At 42.0% G+C, this 23,436-nt stretch overlaps 1 protein-coding gene across 12 annotated transcripts in view; it reads left to right on the top strand.

The window, feature by feature from the left end:
* Positions 1-1,137: 1,137 nt before the first annotated feature.
* POPDC3 (popeye domain containing 3) overlaps positions 1,138-23,436 on the top strand; it is a 39,955-nt gene continuing 17,656 nt past the window's right edge. For 2 of the 12 annotated variants that reach the window (XM_039529920.1, XM_039529929.1), the window contains exons 1-5: positions 1,140-1,174; positions 12,334-12,432; positions 13,370-13,536; positions 16,331-16,381; positions 16,544-16,677. Coding sequence is in view for 1 of the 12 variants with exons in the window: in XM_039529931.1 (XP_039385865.1) it covers positions 16,667-16,677 (11 nt within the window). In the remaining 11 variants the exon portion in view is untranslated. Of the gene's footprint in view, positions 1,175-11,708; positions 11,775-12,333; positions 12,433-13,369; positions 13,537-16,330; positions 16,382-16,543; positions 16,678-17,865; positions 18,005-23,436 lie in introns of those variants that run through there. The other 10 variants (XM_039529931.1, XM_039529922.1, XM_039529926.1 and 7 more) reach the window with 10 other exon arrangements.

The raw sequence follows: 23,436 nt of genomic DNA on the forward strand, positions 1-23,436 counted from the left end.
ACCACAGGAGTCTTGTCTTTACCACTGATCCTAAGGTTGCTAACACCACTGCAGCTGCACTATTGTTAACAAGGGAAGTGGGGAGATTTTTTAATCAAGTGTTCCTAATGTAAACAAGTCTTTTGAGGGGTTGCCTCCACAGAGCTTTCTCTGTGATCCTATGCATAAAATCACAGCATGTAACTAACAACTGGCAGCAGTCCAAACACTATTTAGTTCTTGTGTTCTTTCTCTTTCATGAACGATTTGCAGTCTGGTGTGATTTTCCATGTTATTCAAGCCTGATCCTGTGATATCCTGTGTCTTCCTTTTGCCACTGAAGTCGGTGGCAATTAAGGACTCAACTTCCATGGTTATTATAAACACAGGAACTGATCAGGTTCTCCATCCATTACATTGGTGGTATGATGCCATTGTAACTCTGATTTCGTTGGGTTGGCTTTAAACCAGCGTAACACGGAGGTGAATCAAGCCCAATACCTCTCTTGTTTTCATCTTTCTTGGTGAAAAAAAAATCCCCTTAGAATCAGCACATTTAATCTGCCTCAGCCAGAAGTGGATTTCTGGATGTTGGCTGGCTTCTTACTACTTCCACTGAATGTGAGCAGGAATTACAGGGTGGCAGCAGACTGAGAGATAGTGTTCCTCCACAGGGAAAAAGTTCTCCATTTTCTTCACTATTATTTCTTTATTCTTAAAACAATTCTCTGTCTTAGAATACGTAATTTTAAAACATAACTTATGTTCCTGTGCAACATTTTGTATCCACTGAAGATAATCACCCAAAAATAGAATGCTATGCATAGTAGTAGATTGTATGTTACTTGTTTAAAACACATGGCTCCAAATTCATTCCTGGTGTAACTTTATTAACTTCAAAGAGGCATCTAATACTTAGCATATAAATTGGGAAGAATTATAATATAAGACAGTCTCTTCTGGTTCTTTTATTGTGTCTATCATTATGGTACCTGAGCATCTAAATCATGTTTGGATATATTGATTATAATTTTATGTTACGACAATTCACTCAAAAGCAGTGATTTTTCAACAGTGCTGTCACAAAGTGACACTGGCCCTTTAAGAGGGAGCAGGGCCAGCAAGCCTATGTCACATCAGCTGACCCAGATGAGGTTTTAAAAGAGGGCACTTGAGGAAGGAGAAGTCGAGCTTGGTGAGTCAGAGCTAGGAAATGAGGACTGCTAGAGTTCCCAGGGAGGGGTGAGGAGGGGAGGCAGTGAGACCCTGAGAGGTGAAGGGGAAACATACCCTGGGGACTGTAGACCAGGGTGAGCTGAAGAACTGTTTTTGTTTGTTTTGTTGCTTATGTTTGAGAAGGCAGGCAGGCAGAGGGATGTGCTGGCCACCGCTTCCCACAGCCCCCATTGGCCTGGAGCGGTGAACCGCTTCCAGTGGGAGCCGCGATTGGCCGAACCTCTGAACGTGGCAGGTAAACAAACCGGCCCGGCCCACCAGGGTGCTTACCCTGGTGAGTCGCATGCCAGAGGTTGCCGATCCCTGGTGTAAGTCCAGAGTAACTCCATTTGCTCTGTACTTAAATCTATATAACTGACATTGGAATCTGGCCACTGAGATTTTGTCTGTGAATGGTTTTAGCCAAATGCATGCCATAAATGATAATGTTCATGCCAGAAAAGACTAGCAATAAAAAACATCTTTGAGTCTATAAATCAATGCAGCAAACTCAGAAAAATGTTCCTAAAAGTAGTATTTCAGCCTTTTTTTTCCCTTAAGTAAACAACTAAATGTGGGGGCGGGAAATCAGCTCTGCTGAAAGATACTGTCCTTGTCAATCCCATAACAAAGGAAAGGAGTATGTTAACATGAATTAACTTGTCAAAAAGAATGAACCAGGCAGGATAACTGATATTCCTGATGTCCCAGTAATCTTCGGTATAGTTTATTGTTCATCTCTCTCTAAGCATTGGTGTGTGTATGTATAACCTGTTGTATTAATTAAGATGGAATAAATGGAACAAAGGTGTTAACATGACACAGTGTCCAAAATTAAACAGTGTTAAACAAAGTCAGGATTCAGTATACAGAGATCTCAGCCTGCTTAGAACCATGGTAAACACACCATTACAAATCCACTGTAACCTTTTTTTTTAAAGATAAAGAAAGGAAGGAAAAATAGTTAAAGCATTTGAAATGCCAGGTAATAAATAAGGCCTGCATTTTAACATCTCTTGTTCCTTTCCATTTAGCTGCAGGGAATTTTTGGAAGGAAAACCTCCTTTGTGACAGCTGTAGATGACATCAAAGATGATAACTGTCCTTTTGGGGAAAGAGAAAGTTAGTTAAGATGGGCTAAAGCTCTTGTTGCAGCTGCTGTTGTTTAAGTCCAATCCTGTTTCATCCAAGGTGGTGGTGATTTAGCTGGGTCTCTGGCCCATTCTGGTCAGGACATGTCTCAGAATCAGGACAGTGAAGGCCTTGCACCCCAGGAGATGGTGGGGGTGGCAGCCAGGATGGTGAAGCTCACTCACCTAGTCCAGATTTCTCCAAAGAGTCTGTCTTTAAAGGCCCACAAAGGGAATAATGGGTGCAATAGCCCATCTCATTATTTTGTCCACCAATTGGACTTAATTTCTGACATACCAATTTTAGTTCACTGATTTCTGGTTCCACGCTTTTCTTGTTTACCATGGCCTTTTTGCTTTGACTAATTCAGTCTTTGGGTCCCTTTCAGTCCTTTTCCCATCAACATTTGTTGTTATAGGTCAGGGATTGGCAACCTTTGGCATGCAGCCCGCCAGGGTAAGCACCCTGGCAGGCCGGGCCGGTTTGTTTACCTGCCGCATCCACAGGTTCGGCCCATCGCGGCTCCCACTGGCCGCGGTTCACTGTCCCAGGCCAATGGGGGTGGCGGGAGCAGTGGCCAGCACATCCCTTGGCCCACGCTGCTTCCCGCAGCTCCCATTGGCCTGGGACGGCGAACCGCGGCCAGTGGGAGCTGCGATCAGCCAAACCTGCGGACACGGTAGCCCAGTGCTTACCCTGGAAAGCCGCATGACAAAGGTTGCCGATCCCTGTTATAGGTTACTGTGACGTCTTATGAACTTACACACACTTTTTACAGTTTAATTCACAAACAGGGTAAATTGGTAGGCCCAATTATCACAACAAACCTAAGGTATCTGGGACATCAAGAATCTGTTGTCCTGGTCAGCTGATTCTTTATATAAATATCATTATGGCTTATTCTATTGATTATTTTTCCCTCCCACCCCCATCATTGTTAATTGGCTATTTTATTGGTACTAGAGAAGCTGCTTATGTACACGCTGTTCTGAGACATTTGTTCATCAGAGGCATTTGCAATAATGAATAGCACAATGAAGTAGAAATCAGCAAGTTAGTGAATCCAAGTACCAAGTAGGGGCAGAAAGTGTTAGGTGGCAGGAGGAAGTAGAATAGAGGGCATCTGGAAGCTAGAGAGAATCCCTTCTGACATTTTCAGAAATGAGGTGCACTCTGATGCCTAATTTCTAGGGAAGCCACAAAGAGGCATTTCAGAGGTAAAATAGCAGCCATTGCGACACCACACCAAACACATAGTTCACTAGCTAAGAACAAAGAATAACTTTTGTATTCTGTACTTACTTGAATGTGAGTACCAGCAAATTGCCAGCATTCATTCACAAATCAAATATGAACTGAAGATTAGTCACTGTTATAACCTTGTGTGTAAAGGACTCCTTTGCAGTTGAGACAAATTACCCCACCTACCTGGTCTACAAAATAAGAAGTGAACCGTGAGGAGGAAAGTTCGCAGACAAATATATTTTCAGGTGCTAGTACTGGTAACAGCAACCCTCATTTTCCCCTCAAGTAGGGCCTGATCCAAAGTCAATGGGAGTCTATCCATTGACTTCCATGGGCTTTGAATTGGGCCACATAGAGGTACATTGCTGATTAAGTTCAGGAGAAGATGCACCTCTGTGAAGGTGGCCGGATATGGCTCAGAAAGAGGACCACAATTCTAGGTGAAAGAAATGTCCTTGTCTATAAACATTCCCTGCCCTTCCCACTCCCCAAGCAAAAGTCAAATTTCAAGGGAAAAAGACTCCCATTGCTTTCAGTGGGCTTTGGATCAAGCGCTCTGTGAATTTTTTTTGCCATCCGAAACTCCCATTGACTTCAGGGGGAAATTTGGTATCTTCTTTCCAGTGCTTGCTAAAACAGGCATAGATGTTAGTGCTCACGAAACAATCATTATGATATTTTTGTTATTGTTTTTGCCATATCTCACTCTTCAGACAGGATGCCTCTTTATATTCCTTTTTACTGAACATTCATTATAATATACTTTTTTAATAAAGGAAGTATATAAAAGAGATTGGTGCTGTGCTTCACGGTGGAAACTAGTGCTATCGTGTACATTTTTTTTCTTTTAAACCACACTGCATCCACTTTCACTAAACTCTACACTCTTTAAGGAGGTGGCATTAAGATAGCTGGAATGTTACAGATCTCTCTACTCTCCTATAATGTCTCATCTTTTTCTGTTGCTTTAAATTGATCCTCTACATGGCTTTACGAACTGGAATATACTAAACTAATCAGTATTATTTATTTAGGCGTGTTCAAGGTGTAAATCATTGCACCTCCATTGAGGTCAATGAGCTGTGCCAATTTATACCAACTGAGAATCTAGCCCTTGGATTCTTACTTGACCCCCAAACACTGAACGTTTTGAAATTCACCCATCACTATTACGATACCCTTTTTTACAACCATGACTAAATACCAGAAATCAAATTCTGCTCCTTTAGATCAGTTATACAGTGGTCACTCTTAAAAGCTTACCAGTTGCATTATATCACTAAATAAGGTTATTACTAAAGAAATAGCTGCATTTCCTACAGTAGCAAATATTGAAGTAAGCATCCCTATTACTCTATGGCAAAAGTTTTTAAGGGTGAGCACTGTGGATAATGATTCCATATTGTATAACATATGGTTCCTCATTTGTTTCTCAGGAGGTAAGGAACAACTTTTGAAAAATTTAAAAGGGCTTTAGGAGCCACCTGGTAACAATGGTCATTTGCTCTGAAGATGATCCTTTCTTTGAATCTGAAGGACGCTCTAAAATCAACAAAACAATGGGGATCACGAAACTTTAAATATTGAACTTTAAATACCTGCATTAACTTAAGCCCCAAACTGCTTTTCTTGCTGCCAGAAAATGGGTTGATGCTCAGCACTTTCTGAAAATCAGGCCCCTCTAAGGTGTCTCAGTTTGGACCTCTGAAACTTGAGGCACCTAAAATTATTGGCCACTTTTAAAAATCCTGGCCAATAGCATTCTCCTTGCTTATGGCCTTTCATCACCTCTGCTGCCTCTCCAAGAATGCTCTGAATCTCATTGTGCAAATAAATTATTGTCATTGAGACTTGCAAAAAATGGTGTTATCTATAGAAAGATTGCAGATGATGATGCCTTGTAAGAGTGGCAGTCACTGAACTTCATGATCACTAAATTGTAACCACTGAAACTGGCAATTATGTTTTTTTAATGTGATGCTGACCACTTTTAAAGCTATATCTTAAAGCTCAGAACTAATGACATGTTTAATATTCTGGAATAATTCACCTACCTTCACCAGAATCTAGTAAAAAGGATCCCCTGTGATACTACCTGTGGCTGGCATGGCTTGCTGTGCATTTATCATAGTGCTCCAGACAATATTAGTATTTAATGACTGTGCTCTGATAAATCTGAAACTGGATAACAGAATATCTTCCATCTAGTTGTACTTAGGGTAACATCAACTTTCATTTGTATCATAACCACTTGCAGCCATTCAAGTATACGCCAGAAATGCTGAAAGGGATACTCTATCACAGGGGTAGGCAACCTATGGCACACGTGCCAAAGGCAGCACGCGAGCAGATTTTCAGTGGCACTCACACTGTTTGGGCCCTGGCCACTGGTCTGGGGGGCTTTGCATTTTAATTTAATTTTAAATGAAGCTTCTTGAACGTTTTAAAAACCTTATTTACTTTACATACATCAATAGTTTAGTTATATATTATAGACTTCTAGAAAGAGACCTTCTAAAAACGTGAAAATGTATGACTGGCATGCAAAACCTTAAATCAGAGTGAATAAATGAAGACTTGGCACACCACTTCTGAAAGGTAGTCAACCCCTGCTCTATCAAATCACAGCTGAATGAAAGATCATAACAATGAGTCTGTCTTTCTTACTGTCTTTGGATTACTTTAATAAAAAGCATTTGTATTCCAGAAAGGAAGCAAAAAATATAATTAATGAACGACGCAACTGAATAGGAACACTGTCTAAGTGATTCATTAGGAAGTAGTTTCAAGAATATTTATTTTGATATACTCTTTATAATTCATTAGCAGCATAATAAAGTGAAGACACTCAAATGGTTGCATTTCTATTTTTATACCTCTGAATTAAATATAACAATGCCTCAGCTACCTGCAGCTGTGCTGGAAACACTGGGAGTCTCTGCAGTAAATGGTAAGGGCAGCAATCATGGTGGATGCAATTAATGCAACAGGGAGCCTTGTATTGACAGGAGACCTTGTTGTACTCATAACTACCAATCAAGCCAGGAATCTGACACACAAAATCCAACATCGCAACTCTAAGAGACTGATAACTGAATGTTTGTGAATACTGAAAAGACAGTTACCTTTTCCCCTAACTGGTGTTCTTCGAGATGTGTTGCTCATGTCTATTCAACTTAGGTGTGTGTGCTCGCCACATGCACCGGTGCCAGAAGTTTTTCCCTCAGCAGTATCCGGCTCTGGCACCCCCTGGAGTCGCGCGCACATGCTGTGGTATATAGGGGGCCGCTGGCTCCCCCCACCCTCAGTTCCTTCTTGCCGGAAATGCCGATAGTGGGGAAGGAGGGCGGGTTGTGGAATGGACTTGACCAATACCTTTCAAAGAACACCAGTTATGGAAAAAGGTAACTGTCTTTTCTTCTTCGAGTGCTTGCTCATGTCCATTCAACTTAGGTGACTCCCAAGAAGTATCCCTTGGAGATGGGTAGGAGTTCATGGATGTGTAGATTGCAACACAACTCAGCCGAACCCAGCATCGTCCCTGGCCTGCTGAGTGATGGCATACTGGGCCGTGAACGTGTGCACGGAGGACCATGTCACGGCTCAACAGATATCCTGGATCGGGAAGTGTGCCAGGAAGGCCGCCGAAGATGCCTGTGTTCTGGTGGAGTGGGCTCTGACGATCGGCAGCAGAGGGACTCCTGCTAACTCGTAGCAGGTTCGAATGCAAGATGTGATCCAGTTAGAAATCCTCTGCATGGACACTGGGAGGCCATTCATCCTAGCAGCTGTAGAGATGAAAAGCTGAGTCAATTTACGGAAAGGCTTTGTTAGATCTATGTAGAAAGCTAGGACCCTTCTTATGTCCAAAGCGTGGCGGCACCTCTCTTCCTAAGTCTCATGGGGCTTAGGGCAGAAAACCGGAAGGAAGATTATATCCTGGCTCACGTGGAAAGTAGACACCACCTTGGGAAGGTGTCCTTATAAAAGACCAGGTACCCTCAAAATGGACGCTTGTCCACCTGCTTATTGCGGGTTGAGCTGGACTGAGAAGCCTGTGAAGGCTGGTGGCTAGGATGCTGCTTGTAGCCTCTGGATTTCTTATGGGGAGGCTCCTGGCGAGAGTGACTCTCCTGACCCTGAGGCTGCTGAAGCTTAAACTGCTTACGGACAGGGCCAGGAACATACAGGCCCAACATTTTCAGGGTCGTGCAGGAGTCCTTGAGGCCACGGAGCTTATTGTCCGTCTGTTCTGCGAACAGGGCTTGCCCATCGAAGGGGAGATCTTGCATTGACTGCTGAGCCTCCGTGGACAAACCGGAGAGGAGCAGCCAGGAAGTCTGCCGCAAAGCGACAGCCAAGGCCATGGTTTGGGCGGCGGTGTCTGCTGCATCCAACGGCGCCTGGAGTGTCGCCCTGGCCGCACTCCTGCCCTCCTCCATGATTGCCAGGAACTCCTTCCTAGAAGCCTCAGGAAGGGATCCCTCGAACTTGGCCATGGCTTGCCACATGTTAGTCATAGCATCCCAGGACGGCCTGATGGTTGGCTACCATCAACTGGAGAATAGAGGACGAATAAACGTTATGCCCAAACAAGTCTAGTCTCTTGGAATCTTTATTCTTAGGGGTAGCTTTGGGTTGACCCTGTCGCTCCCTGTGGTTAACCACCTCTACCACTAGGAAATTGGGGGCAGGGTGGGTGTACAGAAACCCATGGCCCTTGGATGGCACAAAGCACTTGCGCTCAGCCCTCTTGAAGATGGGGGGCAAGAAGGAAGGAGTTTGCCACAGGGCCTTGGGGATCTTTGAGACCACTTCATGAAGCGGCAGAGTCACCCTGGCCGGTGCTATGGAGCAGAGGGCATCAAAGAGAGTCTCCGAGGGCTCCTCTAACTCCTCTGCCTGAAGACCCAGGTTGGTGGCGACCCTTTTCAATAGTTCCTGGTGTGCCTTAGCATCATCCTGAGGAAATGGAGGAGGGAGCCCCATTATGGCCTCATCTGGAAACGACAAGGAAGATGCTGGTGCCATAGGGTCCTCCGTGACCATCAGTGGCCCAGTGGCTTGCTCCCCTACTTCCCCATGGACCTTCAGGATCCTTGTCCCTGAGGCTTCATGCACCAGGGGACGGTGGGAAAGAGGGGCAGCTGGTCTCTCTGAGGGTCCGGACACCAAGTGGGCGACTTGGGAGGGCTGGGTGAAGCCCCATGGGTTCCATGGGTACCACAGCGCCGGACATTGAGCCTGAGGTCACAAAACCAGTTTCGATGCCGATGATGTAGCTGGCACCTCTGGTACTGGGGCTTGCCCCACCATCAGGGAACCTTGCTCTGAACCAGAGCTGGATTCTGAGTGGTCACTCCGAGGTGACAAAGACAGGGCGGAGCGGTGGCTCTGTCCCACACAGTGCTGGTCACTCTACCTGGAATCTGGACCTCAAAAGGTCCACTAGTGCAGCCCCCTGTGCTGTGGCAGCACCAAGTAAACCTGGACAAACACCTGTCAGGGATGGTCTAGCATGTTTCAGTGATGGGGATTCTACAAACTCCCTTGGAAGTCTAGTCCAGAGCTTAACTATCTTTACAGTTAGAAAGTTTTTCCTAATATCTAACCTAAATCTCTCTTGCTGCAGATTAAACCTATTACTTATTGTCCTACCTTCAGTGGACATGGAGAACGATTGATCCCTGTCCTCTTTGTAACAGCCCTTAACCTATTTGAAGACAGCTATCAGGTCCCCCCTTGTTGTCTTTTCTAAATCTTTATCATTTTTGATGCTCTCCTCTGGGTTCTCCTCTGTTTGTTCACATCTTTCCTAAAGTGTGGTGCTCAGAATTGGTATTAGCTGAGACCTCACTGGGCCGAGTAAAGCAGGACAATGACCTCCCATATCTTATGTAAGACACTCCTGTCGATTCACTTGAGAATATTAGCTTTTTTTGCAACTGCATCATATTGTTGGCTCATATTCAATTTGTGATCCACTATCACCCCCAGATCCTTTTCCGGAGAACTACTACTTAGTCAGTTATTCCCCATTTTGTAATCCTTCATGTGATTTTTCCTTTCTAATTGTAGTATTTTGCACTTGTCTTTATTGAATCTTATCCTGTTAATTTCAGACCAATTCTCCAATTTCTTGAAGTTGATTTGAATTCTAATCCTGTCTTCTGAAGTGCTTGCAACCCCACCCAACTTGGTGTCATCTGCAAATTGTATAGGCGTACTCTACACTCCATTGTCCAAGTCATTAGTGAAAATATTGAATAGTATTAGAGCCAGGACAGATAATACAGGATGACAAGACTTGGCTTTGCAGGGGATGCCTTGTGAACATTATAAGAAAGTTATTGGAATACATTTCTTTAATTTCTCTAGGGATATGATAAACCTGGCACGGTAGAGTCATTCTCTCACTCTCTCTCTCTAGCCCATTGTATATTTATACACATGGAAGAGCTGCAACAGGCAAGATAGAAAGAGATGACTCATCAGCATACCCCATAGTCTAGTTGTTATTGTGCTCAGCCTGGAGGTAGGAAATCCATGTCCAAATGTCTTCTCTCTATCAGGTAGAGAGAGGGATTGAACTGGGATCTCCCACATCGTAGGTGAGTGCCCTAACCAGTGGGCTAAAGATTGTAAGAGAAGGCATCTCCCCTAGCTGTTTTGTGTGGAGTTGGGCATGCTTTGAGAACACCTACCAGATCAGTCTCTGCAGACACGTTAGGTAGGCAATGACTATCTTCTGGTTTGAGGATTCCATTCAGGCTTGGCTGTAAGATAGGCACTCAAGTAGCATTGTGCACATGCCCAGTGGCAGAAATTTAGGCGCCTACGGGACTTCTACAGTGAACATTTAGGTGCTAAGGTCTTTAGGTGCTTCCAAAGTTAGGCAGCTGAGAAGAGATTTTCAAAAGTGGAAATTAGGCACCTACATCATTTTGTGGGTCTGGGACCTAGTAGCTGAGAATAGTCCAGGAAGGAAGAATTAAGTCAAGCCAAATTTAAGAAGCAGAGGATTCCATCCTACATCTCCAGCAAGTTGCTGCACCTTGTATCTGGACAGAGACTAAGTACTACCCCTGGCACTTTTAAATGTGAAAGCCTATCTAGAATACTGCCTAACACTTTACACCTTATTTTCAGCTAAGAATCCTGTAAAGTACACAAGTACTACAGTGGTCATCTGAAAGTCCCTGCAGGAGAAAAGAGGAAAACTATTAATGAACTTTAAGCTTTAACATTTTGAGTGACATATGAAACTTTTGCGTAAATTAAACCTGTTATATCTGGAACAGAGAATGAATACTGCTCCATAATTTGAATTTTGGTTTCTTTGGTAGTGCAATATATGCATGACAGAATTGTATTATGTTGAGATAGGACATGTTTTTATTTATTTATTTTTTATTTCTTGCTTTTATTAGTCTGTAGTAAAAAGTAGAATTTAGTTAATGACACAAGTGGAGTCCTAAATCCTCTGTCTTGAATTATACTGAATGCTAAATAATTTTGGCTTTTTCTTTAGGAAAAGTCAGTCTTCTGATATGGCTTTTCAAAAATTTATAAAGACTTGGGTTCCAAGTGACTAATATTCCCTCCATATTGTCCTCTTCAGATGACCTGAAAAAATGAAGTATTAGAGGGGGCGGAGGGAAATCTATAGCCTCCGTAAGAAATATTTTATCATGTTACCATAGCTGTCTCTCTTGCTTTTTAAGTTATCTTTATTGACAGAGAAGACAAAAGAATGCAGAAAAGAAAAAAAGCATGTGCACTGAAGATTTAGTGAACATCCAAGATATTCTAAGAAAATAAAAAATAACCTCTCACTAATTTATGTCAGAGATACAGGAAATGGAGCGACTTGACAGTGGAAAAAGAAAAAGAGAAATAGAGTTGTGAGAAACCAGTTAGTGGATATAAATCTGAGGAACTCAGGGGAACTACCTTCTAAAAAATTAAATCAAACATTATGTTATTGACCCCATCATGAGGAAATCACTAATTCTTCTCCAAGGGAAGATAGGATGTCAGTATCCCTTAAATGAGCAATGTTTAGGTCCTTGCTCAAGAAACCATTTCTTGACCATAATGATGTCACCTAATTACTGCTTTTTAGTTTGGAGGCAGGGCTGTTGAGAAGGAGATAGCAAGATAACCTTGGTATTTTATGGAGTAATCAGATTTCCATGATCTTGGTAAGATGAGTCATGGTGGTGAGTCTCTACTTCTCTTATGTAGCCTTATGCCTTCACTGTCATAGATGGGTTTTGTCTCATGGGTTGATACTAATCCTCACTTTCATATGTCCATGATGATTCTGTTAGCTCTAACAGAAGTCTTTGATACCACTGAGTTCCAACTTACTCTTGGCTGCCAAGGAGTTGTTCCTGCAGCTGGGAATAGCCAAAGCACAGGGTCACGCCACTACACCAGCAGTTGGGAAGGGGGAGGATAAAATATAGCTGCACTGGCTCTGTGCCAGCTAAGGAATCCCCCTACACTGTGGGAATTCCTGGGTAGATGGTTGTCAGCAAGGCATTACTGCTGCTTTATGTTGCCAGAACTGTGCAAAGGCAGCAATTTGGAACCAACAATTAGACCCTTGATGTCATTCATCTGACTTTCCTTTGTACACTTTTTTACAAGTGCATGAAATTTTTACAGATAAAAATGTGTAATTTATATTTTGCATGACTGTTGCATGGGACAACGCCTGTTGTAATTTGCTTTTGTATTTATTTCATTTGATCTCAGAATGAATCATTTTAGGCAGATAAAAAATACAAGACTTTTGAAATGAATCCAAGAGGAGACTAATTACTCAGCTGGCTGGTTCAAAGCATGATAGGCAAGGTAAGTATATTCTCATTATGCAATTTTATATCCATTCTGTTATTTTCCCACTCATCTTGTATGTACTCATATTTGTAATATGCATCAGTCATGAGAGAAATTGTCCTACAGGAAGATGGGATCTAAGATGAAGATTTTCAAATGTGATTTTTAAGTCCTCAGGTTTTGAGCTTGGGACTTCTCATAAGGGCCTGATTTTCAGTGAATAAATGCCCAAGGCATTATGAAAACCAGGTGTCTCAGTTTGGGACTCAAAAATTAAGGCTCACAGAATGACAGGTCTCTTTTGAAAATCTTCATCTAGATCTCCTCCCTTCTCTACCTATTTTGTGATGCCCTGATAAACTATTTGAAAGCAGTGATGGTTTTGTTAGTAAATCAGTACTGACTATTGCCCTTTTCCACACTAATTCCACCAAATGTGCACTTTTTATGCAGTTTATTGCACCAGCACATGCATCCCAGTGTACTGCACTGAGACTAAATTTAGAAGGATATTTGTAATCTCAGTCCCAAATTTCAATGGCTAGAAAATATGTGATATAGATCTGAGTGGATTAAAATAGGCAGCATTTTGGTACATTAACTGTGCCTGGATGATCCATGCTGTGGAAGAATTTAGGTTTCTTGGTCATTGCTTGAGACCAAGAACAATTAGAAAAGTATCTCACAGATAAGTTACCAAAAAGCATTAGAATTTCTCCTTTCTCCAATAATGAAGAGCATTTTTAATTAATGAGTAAACCATTAATCATTAAGAATCACCAGTAAGAATTCATCAACCAATATATTAATTAATCTAATTTCCCAAGGTCAGTTCCCCACATCAGTTATAGTGATTTATATGAATGATTGGATCTTTGTAGATACTTTAATTAGACAAAAATAGAAACTTCAGAAGTTCTCTTCTCTTCATCTCTATCCCATCTGTTATTAGCCCAATGAAAAATAAACATAATGGATCAGGAACATCCTTAAAGCAACTGGGAATGAATGTGAACCAGTGATCAGAAACCTTCAACTCTATCCTTATATCTGAACTTTGTATACGTGAGACAAAGATCACAACAATGCAAGGAAAAATAGAAATAATCATGGGAAAATGTAAGCCTACATAACCACTGATTTAGTAGTGTAGAAATCTCAAATAAATGGTGTTGCTAGAATTAAGAATTTTCATTACCTAATATACAAATCAGGTTTCAGAAAAAACTAGTGAATACTACTTCACACTCTCAGAAAGGAGTACTTTTTTATTAAATGTTAGAATTTTGTGCTACTTCTAGGAAAAGAGGGGCGGCGGGGAGTATGTTAGACAACTACAGTGAAATCCTAGCTCAACTGAATTCAATGGGAACTTTACCACTGACTTCTGCGGGGCCAGGATTTCACTCAAGCTGCTTTAGGCCTGGTCTATACCTATAACTTGACCTAGCTATATTGATCAGCGATGTGAAAAATGGTGTGCCCTGAGCAACGCAATTATGTGGACCTAACTTCCCGTGTAAATATGACTAGGTCAACAGAAGGCTTCTTCTGTAGACCTAGCAACCACCTCTCAGCGAGGCGGGGATTATCTACATCAACAGAAAAACCTTTTCCATCACTGTAGGAAGAGTCTACGCTATAGCGCTACAGCAGCACTGCTGCACGGCTGTAGCATAGACATATCCTTAGGGTGAGGTAGAGAATGGAGAGATTAGCTATACCATACAGTGACAAATATAGAGCTTGGTAACTACTTTCCAGTCAAGATCCCAGATGCTTTACTTCAGTGTACATTTTGTTAAGGAAGCTTAGGCCCAGAGCCAGCAAAGCATTTAATCACGTGCTTAACTTAAAGCATGTGAAACATCCCATTGAATTCAGTTTGTGTCTGCAAAACAATAAAGACAATAGACTCACTACAGACCTATTCCAGCACAAAACGTTTAAATATCTTCTTCATTCTAAGGATTTGAGAAGTCCCACTGAAGTCAACTCTTTTTTATCTTCCAGGCACAAAAGCAAGCTTGGCTGAATTCGATTTTGTATTTTTTTATAATTTGAGGGATAATATTGATGTTTATTTTTAAGCATTTTTAAAATGTTTATCTATTTACATTTTCTCAGTTGTGAGAAATTATGTGGGTAGAGTCAGACAACAATTATTTAATGACAACAGATGTAGAGATTCAAAAAGTTAAAGCTTTACAACTGGTAAAACACAAATTGTCAACATCATATGTCACAATATACAAAGTAAACATCCTTAAATCAAGCTCTCTAATAAGTTCTCAAGCAGCATTTTTCCCACCTTGCCTAGCTGTAAATTTCTATTATTGATGGAAATATTTTTGTCGGATTGTGTGTGTATGGTGAAATCGATGTGTACTGATAATAAAAATCTAATCCTTCCAAGCCTATCCTCCTCCTATTTATGTTGTGCTATTGGCTTCAGAGGGAGAGCAGGATTGAGTCCAGAAATGGAAACATTACAAAAATATAGCTGAAACTTCTAAAAAAATTACCTGAAAGTTGTGTTCACAACACCTTAAAGGCAGGTGTTCAGAAAGGTGCTGTAAAGGCCTCTATCATTAAAATTTTAGGTTAATAGACTTAATATTACCCTACTAGATAGGTATGTTTTTCCCTGAAAAGGGTAGACTGTAGCCAGACCACAGCGTTTTGGATCTATGTAAGGTAGGGCTGCGGTTGGAGCTAATCATCTGATGGTCTATTTTTCAAGTATTAGGAGAACAAATTAATGAGGAAGCATGTGTCTTCTTCCCTGACAAATTTGGAGCTCATATCTAAAAACATGGAGGGAGAAGCCATGGAAAGTGGATCTGAAAGTTGTTGCAATAGGTCCCAATTCTGCAATTTAAAATGCATAGGTAGATTGCTGCACTCACTTTCACCAGGACTCCATGTGGGCACAGCAGTTTGACTGTATATTTTAATTTGCAGAATTGGGCCTCAGTCCTCACAGCTGGCCACTATAATATTATATCACTGGAAATCACGACTGAGGCTTCCCACACTTAATGTTTAAAATGTGCGTAGCTCAAACTCTAGTTCGGGGTAGTCAATAGGTGGACCATGGGCCAAATCTGAACTGCCAGACCCTTTTGAATGGACTGTGAAATCTTTTTATTTACGTATTATCATTATTATTTTCTCTGGAGTTTGGACCTTGACTATATCTTGACCAAGAAATATGGACCTTGACACAAAAAAAAAATTGATTACCTCTGAGGGTTGGCTTCTGTAACAACTGGAACTGTGCATTTTATATCTGAAATTTTTATGTATTAACTTGGAATTACAAGACTGTCTATGTCAATCCCTAAACTATATTTCCACAAAGTGGCCACTAGAATTTGCAATTAACATACTAAAAGAGATTAGATCTTGTGACACATCTGTTTATTCTAAAACAATACAACTGAAGATGGTACAAACTGAAGCATTACAATCAAGTAATGAAGAAATATAATTTTCATAGTGCATTTCATAGCGCAATATATGCTGGTTAACTAGAAAAACAGAAGGAAATTAGATTTTTGTTTAGTTAGACTATGTCCTCTAGAACTATTCATTTCTAAGGTAACGGTTTAAAGGAAGATGCAGTTCTAGTTGGTTCTATTGTTCTTTTTTTAAACACCTGAGCGGCAGTCTGTGATAGAAGTTGCATATAAGTACCTAGATTGTCCAATGAGGAGATAGATAGATGACACTTTACATCACTTTTAAGATAGAGGAGTTTATAAAAGGAGCTCTTTGGCTAAGCAGGCTCTGAGGCGATCTGTCACAGCTGGCAGTGCTGCAGCTATATCAGGTCAGGAAAAAACATGACAGAGTTCTGAACTGCCAAAACCATAGTAAAATCTGCAATATTCTGGCTCTTCCACTTCAGGGCTAGTCGTAAGTGCTTTTCACATTGGGCCTGAATAAGGAGTTTGCCAAGGTAAGATGTTCAGGATCTAGCCCCGAATCCATAACAGGTATACATTTTCTAAAGATTGTTTTTATTTCTTCCCTCTGTTCTGTATTTTGGCAATAAAAGTTTTTATATTATTTAAATAAAGTTATTTATTTATTCTGAACTGTGGTTTTGACTGTTAATTAGGGGCAAATCCTTACTGATGCTCTCAAAAGAAACTGAACTCCGTTCCCAAGGGAGGCTACTGTCTTCCCTCCACAACAGTGCCACAGAAGAAGTGGTGGACAACAATGAGCCCCGCATGGTGTGATGAACATAAGGTACTATTACAGTTCTCTTACCCTATTAAGAAGAATCATAAAATGGGGAGGGGAAAAAAGAGAAGTTAACAAATGGTAGGCAATGTGTATTGTCATTGTTTTAATTATCTGATCTTAGCTACCTCTGTGATGCAATTGCTAATTCTCATGATTTTATCCTGAGTCTTGTGATATTTGCTGTTTTTCTTAAAGCCTCACCTGCAGGAATTATGTTCTGATCTGAGAACCTAAGCTTTCCTTTAAAAAGAAAAACACCCTCATGAATGCAGAGAAAAGCTTGAAAATGGGAACCCAAGGTGGTCCAACAGCAGTAGGCAAAGCAGAAGAACCCATAAAATGTATTACTTTAAAATATCTCATTATTTTCTTGGGGCCCCCAGCTCCTGATTATAGAATACTCCGGGGCTAGGTAAGACTATTGATGTATCCCAATGTATACCTAGTAACTGTGGGGCAGATTCGGCTCCACGGGTGGGGTAATCCCTTGGTCTGCAAATACCTGTGTTTTCTATTGGTTCTACTCAAGGTGAGTAAGGGGACAAGCGCCTCATGTTAACAAAAAAATCCAGTCACATTTATGTATTTTAAAGACTGGCTTATTCTCCATTAACACAGCACTAGCCGCAATGGGGGCATGTGAGGTATAGTTCATGCACCCAGCCTACGCTAACCTGGTGCGATCCCAGAAGTTGGACACGAAGCTTTGCTCCTCACATTCCATTCTCCGCAGGTTTGTATTTGCTGGGGGGACGGGGGGTTGGTCCACAGCAGAAGACACGTGCAAAAAAGTCAATGCCGGGGAGCACGGCGGGGGGCCACGGACCTACTATCTCCTGGCTCGCTCGCATCTACTAAGACCTGCCCGCGCTCGCTAGGGCGGAACGGAAGGCGCATGTCCCCTCCCGTTAGAAGCGCGGCGGCACAGCTCCGCTCCGGCTCACCAGGCGCAGGAGCTGGCCCGCCTCGACCTCAGCGCGAACCTGCCCCAGCCCCGGCCCGCTGCCACCTGGAGGGCGGGGGAGCGGGCACCCCGAGTCCCCCAGGGCCGGCCGCGGAGAGCGGCACGTGGCCGGAGCCCGCCGGTGTCTCCGCCGCCGGGCAGCGGCTGGTGGTGCCCGCGGGAAGCGCCTGCGCGCTGCGGCCGCGCGCTGCCTGCCCCGGAGCTGGCGCCGCCCGCAGCCCCCTGGCGGCTCCCCGCCTATTTTAGTCCAAGCGGCCGCTCGCTGGCGGCGCGGGGCCCCGAGGAAGCGGCAGCGACGTCCCCGGCTCCTCAGCCCTGGAGCCGGGAAACTTTTCCTGAGGCGCCCGGCAGGGGGCTAAGGGCCAGGTAAGGGGGCGCTGGGGCGTGGGCAGCCTCCCGGCGCGCGGACACGCACCCCCCACCCCGCCGGGGCGGCTGCTCTGGGGCTTCCCCGGGCAGCGGCTGAAATCCGAGCCGGAGGCGCCGCTTGCCCGGAGCGACCGGGAGAAACTTCCCCGGGGAGACGCGCCCGGGCCGGGCCAGCTGGGTGCAGCCCCCGCCCGGCCCTCCGCTCCCAGCGGCCCCGCTCCGTGACCCTCAGGTGCTCGCTGCCCCCGGAGCCCGCCAGAGCGGGGCTGTGTCGGGGGCGGCTGCGGCTCCCGGGGACACCGCCCGCCCCGAGCCCCCTGCCAGCTGCGGGGTCCCGCCGAGCTGAGCCGAGCGCTGCTCTTCTCCCCGCCGGGTTCCGCTGCGCTCCCCGCACCCGCACCCCGCCCGTAGCGGCGTCCTGGCCCCGAAGGTCCTTTCTCCTCCCGGCACTCAGTCCGCTGCTCGTGGCAGCCCCTGTGAAGGGAAGCGGTGGTGTTGTGTTTGCGGCTGGCTTTAGGCGTGGTACAAAGTAACTTCGCAACATTGGCCGGGATACACGAATCCAGAACGCGGACCGCATTCCAAATGGAAAATCAAGCTGTAGGATCACAGATATTTAATATTATCCGCGGGAAATGCTTTGTTAGGAGCTAAGGACAAATGTAAATAGTCCATATTAATTGTTGAAATAACGGATTTCATTGAAACAGGTGCTTTCCACATTAGATCTACAGTCCTCTGTAAAAGGCTTCACTTTAAAAGTAGTACAGTAGTGAAATGCAGTAATTTTGTCTGAAATGCTTTGAGAACACTTAAAGGTTGAACAGCTTTGTGCTGCCTCATAAAATGTTCCATTTAGACAATATTGCTTGCATGACACTTGCTCTATAGCTACCTTTCCTCCTTGATTAGTAAAGATATGCACCTAAAACAAAAATCTTTGTTTTGTAAGAATTCAGAGTTTATTTTCCCAGCTGGAAAATAATCTCTGTACCCGACCCTGCAAGTTTTCTATGTGTAGAACTCCTTTTGCACATGGAGCACACAGAGGAATAGGTTTTCTGTGTAGTAATAGTCTTTTCACAAGAACCAACTGGGGCCAAATCCTTCTCCTTTTACTCTGGTAAGTAGTCCCATTGACTTCACTGATTTGACTTTCCCTTGCTACCACCAAATAATTATATCTTAATTGAGTAAGAAACAGCAAGAGCAATTCAACTCTTACATTAAGAGCTGATCTTTATATTTGCTTTTTTGCAAAGAAACAAAGGGAGAGTAATACAAAACATGAGCCTTTTTTCTAAATAGGCTGTTTTACAAAATCTTCCACAAGCCACCAGCTGTTTCTTAAAGCTTTGTTTACATTTAACCTGCCAATCACTTTATAGGCAAATATTTTATTTAGTTGCTCTCTTAAAATATTGAATCATAGAACCACCTGGTAATGTTATAAAGATGTCATTGATGAAATCTGGCTTCCAGAAATTAGTTTTCTTGCCATTTTGTGGATTCATGGGAGTTTAGCTGCATATATCCAAGGGAAACGTATGTAGCAGTCAAAAAAGCGAACAGAATGTTGGGAATCGTTAAGAAAGGGATAGATGATAAGAAAGAAAATATCATATTGCCTCTATATAAATCCATGGTGGGTTGCCCCATCTCAAAAACGATATATTGGAATTGGAAAAGGTTAAAAAAAGGGCAACAAAAATGATTAGGGGAATGGAACAGCTGCCATATGAGGAGCAATTAATAAGACTTGGACTTTTCAGCTTGGAAAAGAGACGAATAAGGGGCGATATGACAGAGGTCTATAAAATCATGACTGGTGTGGAGAAAATAAATAAGGAAGTGTTATTTACTCCTTCTCAGAACATGATTGGTGTGGAGAAAATACTTATTTCCTATTTACTCCTTCTCATAACACAAGAACTGGGGGTCACCAAATTAAATGAATAGGCAGCAGATTTAAGACAAACAAAAGGAAGTTCCATACAATGCACAGTCAACCTGTGGAACTCCTTGCCAGAGGATGTTGTGAAGGCCAAGACTATAACAGGTTCAAAAAAAGAACTAGATAAGTTCATGGTGGATAGGTCCATCAATGGCTATTAGCCAGGATGTACAGGGATGGTGTCCCTAGCCTCTATTTGCCAGAAGCTGGGAATGGGTGACAGGGGATGGATCTCTTGATGATTACCTGTTCTGTTCATTCCCTCTGGGCCACTGTTGGAAGACCAGTAAAAGCAGCAAAGAGTCCTGTGGGTGAAGTGGGTATTCACCCACGAAAGCTCATGCTCCAAAACGTCTGTTAGTCTATAAGGTGCCACAGGACTCTTTGCTGCTTTTACAGATCTAGACTAACACGGCTACCCCTCTAATGTTGGAAGACAGGATACTGGGCTAGGTTGACCTTTGATCTGACCCAGTATGGTCATGTTCTTTTGAAAATGACTAGTGACCAAAAGAAAGTAAGAAAGGGCTTTCAGCTGTGTAGAGTTGTTGCTATTTAGGCATGACACCATACTGTGTATGATGCCAGATCTTAAAGTAGTATAGACAATCTTCAGGCAGGTACTTTATGAAGTATGCCAGTGACTCGTGCAGTATCACCTGAGTTACATGTGCCAATAGTAAGGAGGATAGATGCTATTAAAGAGGGAAGCATAATACAACATTTTTAATTTTGAGGGAGAAGGCAAGTTTTTCCCTTCTCTTACAAGTTTTGTTGTAGGAAAATCTCTTTAAGATAAAATTTGATCAGCAGGAAGTTTATTGGAGTAGGAGAAAAGGACTGTTAGCTGAAACTAACTTTAGTCTATTTGTTTAGATTGCAAGTTCTTGGGGCAGAGACCACTTTTTTGTAATGTGTACAGTGCCTAGAACAGTGGGTATCTAGAGGCTACCACAATACAAATAATAATTAATAGCCTGGTAGTTTGATTATATTGGGATAAAGAATTTATAAGCCTCTTCTGACAATGGTAGGCAGAAATTAATCTATTAATATACTTGAAAGTGATACTAAATGATCTCTCTCTCTGGGTGTGCATGCTTCTGTATGGCATTGCTTTTGTGATAGTCCATATGACACTTGTCCAAAAAAACCTAAACCCCTGTCCCAATTGAGCACAAATTAGAGATATATTGGGGCCGCACTGGCTGCTTCCGGGAGCGGCATGGGCCGGGGTAGGCAGGGAGTCTGCCTTAGCGGCAGCCACACTGCACCACTGGAGATCGCGATTGACTGGGAGAACCTCTTGGATTGACCAGTCAATCGTGATCAACCGATTGGTGACCACTGCACTAAAGTATCCTTGTTACCGTACTGGAATGTGTTTTGGAACACATGGGATAGGTAAAGTGGTATCCCATGTTTTATCACGTTTATCCATTTGAACTGGTATCTAACTATTTTTCCTCTTTTGTAGTCTGGCTTTCATATTGCTGCATTGTGATGAACCAAATCTCAGTGTTTGCTTCTTGCTAACCAACCATGCTACATGCACTTAACTTGTTGATGCATGAATTGTAGGATTGCCAGGGGGAGCTCATATGGTTATGCAATATACAAACTAATGAATTTTAAACTGAACTGTGTTTGCAAGGTTCAGGTGCAGTTCATTAACGCAGCGGTAAAACAGCTTTTAAAATATGCACTGTCGCTGCTTAGTAGATTCCTTTAAAACAGTTTAAAAGCTGTAATGTGTAAACAGGAATGATGATTGATTTCACATTACTGTTTTCTTTGCAAAATGCAATAAATCCAAATCATTACATTGTTTGACCAACACAGTATTAATCATGTTTAACATATGTGAATTTTATTCAAGCTTCCCCAAGTGCAAGTAATCCACCATACTTGAAGATAAAAGATCTGGATTGTTTCATTCTGTGCCAATAGGCTTCATGCACAGTGTTCACCCGGTCTGAAAGAACTAAAGAAAAGATGCCAACTAGCCTATTGTCCATAACTCAGATTTCTGCAAGAAATCTATGTGCTTTCTATGGGTTATTAGTCCCCATCCAAATTGGAAAAGCAACTGTAATGGTTTTTAAAATAAAATATTTAGATATTGCCAATATGTGCTATTGTCTGGTATGTTTTACAGTAATAAAGAAGCAATTATTCAATTATTGTAACTTACCTAAATGTTAAACTACAGTAAATTGTTAAAATATCGAAGACAAAATATTTGTAATATCAAAAGTTTTCACTGTACATGATGACACTTTTGATAAATGTTAAATAAATTATTCTATCCTCCATTTTTTTTAAATGCTGTGGCAGTTTAACAAGTTAGAAAAGGAATGATACAATTAAAAATAGTATCCTTGACCTTGTTGCACATACAAATTCAACTAAGCTCAGTGAATTGAGAGTCCTGAGTCAGAGTACACCTAAATTTGTTCCTAAACAAACACCTACACATGTTTGTTTAGGAACTTGTATGACTATCTAAACTATTCTGTCCGTCGTTGCTGTAGTACTTCTGACATCCAGTGCTATAATATATTATTTTTCCCTCAGAAAAGTTGACCTACATACACAGAAAAGGGCAACTTAAACTTGAAACAGGTTAAATTTTGTAAAAACAAGCTTTTATAAAGCTTGCCACTAATGGAAGCGTTTCCACAACTATTAAAATCCAGTGAAAACATTTGCTCTTAAACAAATGAGCAGTGTTTAAAACACAAACTTAAATGCACTAAGGGTCTGAAAGTGCAACTGACATAAACAAAAGTGAAGCTGAGTTGATTGATTTGTTCAAAGTGAGAGAAATGCAAAATATAAATGAAGGGTATAAGTGAGCTAAATCCAGCCAACCCATGCAGTTTTAACTAGTGCAGAAACCCACAGATCTTTCCCTCTGAATATTTAATATGCTCCAACTAAAGGGCAGTTTGCTTGAAGCCTGAATAAGCATAGAGTGCTATTGCTTTGCCTCTTGACTTAATATAAGAGCAAACAGATCACACCTTAAGTTTTTCAGAAATTAGTGTTCCCAGTATTCTATGCAGGTGAATCATTAATATTCAAAGAATACCACAGCTAAAGTATTCAGTGACAAATATATGGAGATATAATACTGTTATGAAAACACTCATTTACATAAGAAAGAAATGTTCTGTATGGACCCTGCAATGTACAGGGAACATCCCTCTCCCCAGACACACACTTTTCTGCATATGGTTGTTTCAAATAAAATTTACATTTTAGCTTATTAATATTTGATATGCATGCGTATTAGTATAGCCTGTATCATAATTTTGGCTTAATATTTCCTTGTTTTGGGGGAGGATTAATGGAATATTGCCATTCTATTTATTAATTTTTAATAAGTTTTTTTTTTCTGATTTTAATTATTTCTTAAAGCCCTCCTCAAAACACTTCCATGAAGCCAGTTCAGTACCTGCAGAAGTACTGT

This window comes from Mauremys reevesii, linkage group 3 (genome assembly GCF_016161935.1).
Source record: "Mauremys reevesii isolate NIE-2019 linkage group 3, ASM1616193v1, whole genome shotgun sequence".
NCBI lineage: Eukaryota > Metazoa > Chordata > Testudines > Geoemydidae > Mauremys > Mauremys reevesii.